The 2,067-nt window shown below is 38.6% G+C and overlaps 1 protein-coding gene across 2 annotated transcripts in view; it reads right to left on the bottom strand.

Annotated features, from left to right (window-relative positions):
- LOC107081787 (serine/threonine-protein kinase/endoribonuclease IRE1-like) overlaps positions 1–1,973 on the bottom strand; it is a 9,320-nt gene extending 7,347 nt beyond the window's left edge. For both annotated transcript variants that reach the window (XM_015370032.1, XM_015370033.1), the window contains exons 1-2: positions 1,934–1,973; positions 1,317–1,782 (exon numbers count right to left, since the gene is read on the bottom strand). In XM_015370032.1, the coding sequence (XP_015225518.1) occupies positions 1,317–1,782; positions 1,934–1,945 (478 nt within the window). In that variant the 5' untranslated portion in view covers positions 1,946–1,973. The remainder of the gene's footprint in view (positions 1–1,316; positions 1,783–1,933) is intronic.
- Positions 1,974–2,067: the final 94 nt, after the last annotated feature.

The raw sequence follows: 2,067 nt of genomic DNA, 5'->3' as shown, positions 1-2,067 counted from the left end.
GTTTCCACCGTGAAGCATGGAGAAGGAGGCATGGTGGCAGTGGCGGCTCTAGACCAAATGTACCAGGGGGCCAAGTGGGGGCCAGCGTGTGTTCATGGGGGAACAGAAAAGCATGAAACAAAAAACAGGGCAAGGGATTTAAATATATTAAGAGAGCTGCATGAAGTGAAATTTCTATTCAAATAGATTTAATTAAAATTCTATGTCTTATTAGGTCTATATTCATTCAGAATTGAGGAATTTCACATATTTTTGATGTAATTTAACTTAAAATAACCGTTTTCTATCAAATCTAAGTTGGCGTTCATGAAAAACTGATAAATTCAGCCGTAGAAATTAGTATAAATTTTTTTTCTTTTCCTTGAAAAAAAAACATTTAGCAGATGGAAACTGGGCTCCTATCTCAATACCCCTGAAGCTACCACCTTATTGTTTTTAAATAATTAGTAAAACAGAAATTGTAAAGAAAAAAACGAAATAGATCCAAAGGAGCTATGAGTAACGATGTCTGTTCCAGTGCATATCATCATTAGAACTTCTTTAAGTATTATATCTACAGTACAGTAGGCCCTGGCCCCCGCTGGCCCTGTCTAGAACCGCCCATGTATGGTGGTGTGTGTGTGTGGTGGGGGTCTTTGCTGGTGAAACTGTTGGGGATTTATTTAAAATTGAAGGCATACTGAACCAGCATGGCTACCACAGCATTTTACAGCGGCATACTGTTCCATCTGGTTTGCGTTTAGTCGGACTATCGTTTTTTTTTTCAACAGGAAAATAACCCCAAACACACCTTCAGGCTGTGTAAGATCTACTTGACTAAGAAGGAGAGTGATAGGATGCTGCACCAGATGACATGGCCTCCACAATCACCGGACCTGAACCCAATCGAAATGGTTTGGGGTGAGCTGGACCGCAGAGTGACCGCAAAAGGGCCAACAAGTGCTAATCTGGGAACTCCTTCAAGCCTGTTGGAAGACCGTTTCAGGTAACTACCTCTGGAAGCTCATCAAGAGAATGCTGTGGGTGTGCAAAACAGTAATCAAAGCAAAATGTGGCTACTTTGAGGAACCTAGAAAATAAGACACATTTTCAGGTGTTTCACACATTTTTGTTAAGTTTATAATTCCACGTGTTAATTCATAGTTTTGATGCCTTCAGTGTGAATCTACAATTTACATAGTCATGAAAATAAAGAAAACTCTTTAAATGAGGAGGAATGTCAGAACTTTTAGTCTGTACCGTATATAAATACACATATACATGTGTGTGTCTGTGGATAAAAGTACAGCACAGTTTGCTTATTAAGCTTAACTTACCAAACAGGATGTTTTCAGGCTTCAGATCGCTGTGCAAAATCCCATGTGAGTGGAGTTCCTGAAGTCCCAGCAATAACTCCTGGCAGATTCCCAGTCTCCACTGGTCAGTCAGGTTTTGTCTCTGAGGAAAATCCTTTTTTTCAATCAAGTCTTTCAGATTATATTCACAAAGAGGGTAGGCAAAATAGCCAAAGTAGGAGTCTTCCAACACAGCAAGGGGCTGCAACAAATGTTTCATCTTTAATTTTTCTGAACTTAGAAAGTTTGCCATTTTCAATTCAGTTTTGGCAACATGTTTAAGAACTCGTTTTACTGCCACAGGACAGTCGCAGAAGAGTCCTGGAAAGACTTGTGTCCCAGTGCATCCATCTGCAATCTTAGTTTTTGGATTGAAGACAAGGTCATCAATTTTCTTCACGTCAGGCTCAGACTGTAGATTTGCTAGTGAGCTCTTCCACCGGGATTCCTTTAATGTTGAGCAAAGAAATCTCAATTAGATAAGAGAAAAATCAATAAAATATACAGAACAAGCACACTATAGCATAGACATGGTAGGAAAATGTTTAGAATTTCATCAGGGAATGTAGATGAAGAAAGAAACTACTAAACATATTTACCTTCTTTTCCATCTGCTCAGTGCAAGAGGATGCAGCAATCCTCTAAAACAAATTACAATTACAGCATTAAATTAAACTAATGCAAGATTAAAAACAATGATTTGTTTAACCATTGACAGCATTTAAAAATTCTA

Source organism: Cyprinodon variegatus, unplaced genomic scaffold, assembly GCF_000732505.1.
Source record: "Cyprinodon variegatus isolate N-32 unplaced genomic scaffold, C_variegatus-1.0 Scaffold41, whole genome shotgun sequence".
NCBI classification, from domain to species: Eukaryota; Metazoa; Chordata; class Actinopteri; order Cyprinodontiformes; family Cyprinodontidae; genus Cyprinodon; species Cyprinodon variegatus.
The sequence above is the reverse complement of the archived record's forward strand: the minus strand, read 5'-3'. Positions and strand labels throughout refer to the sequence as shown.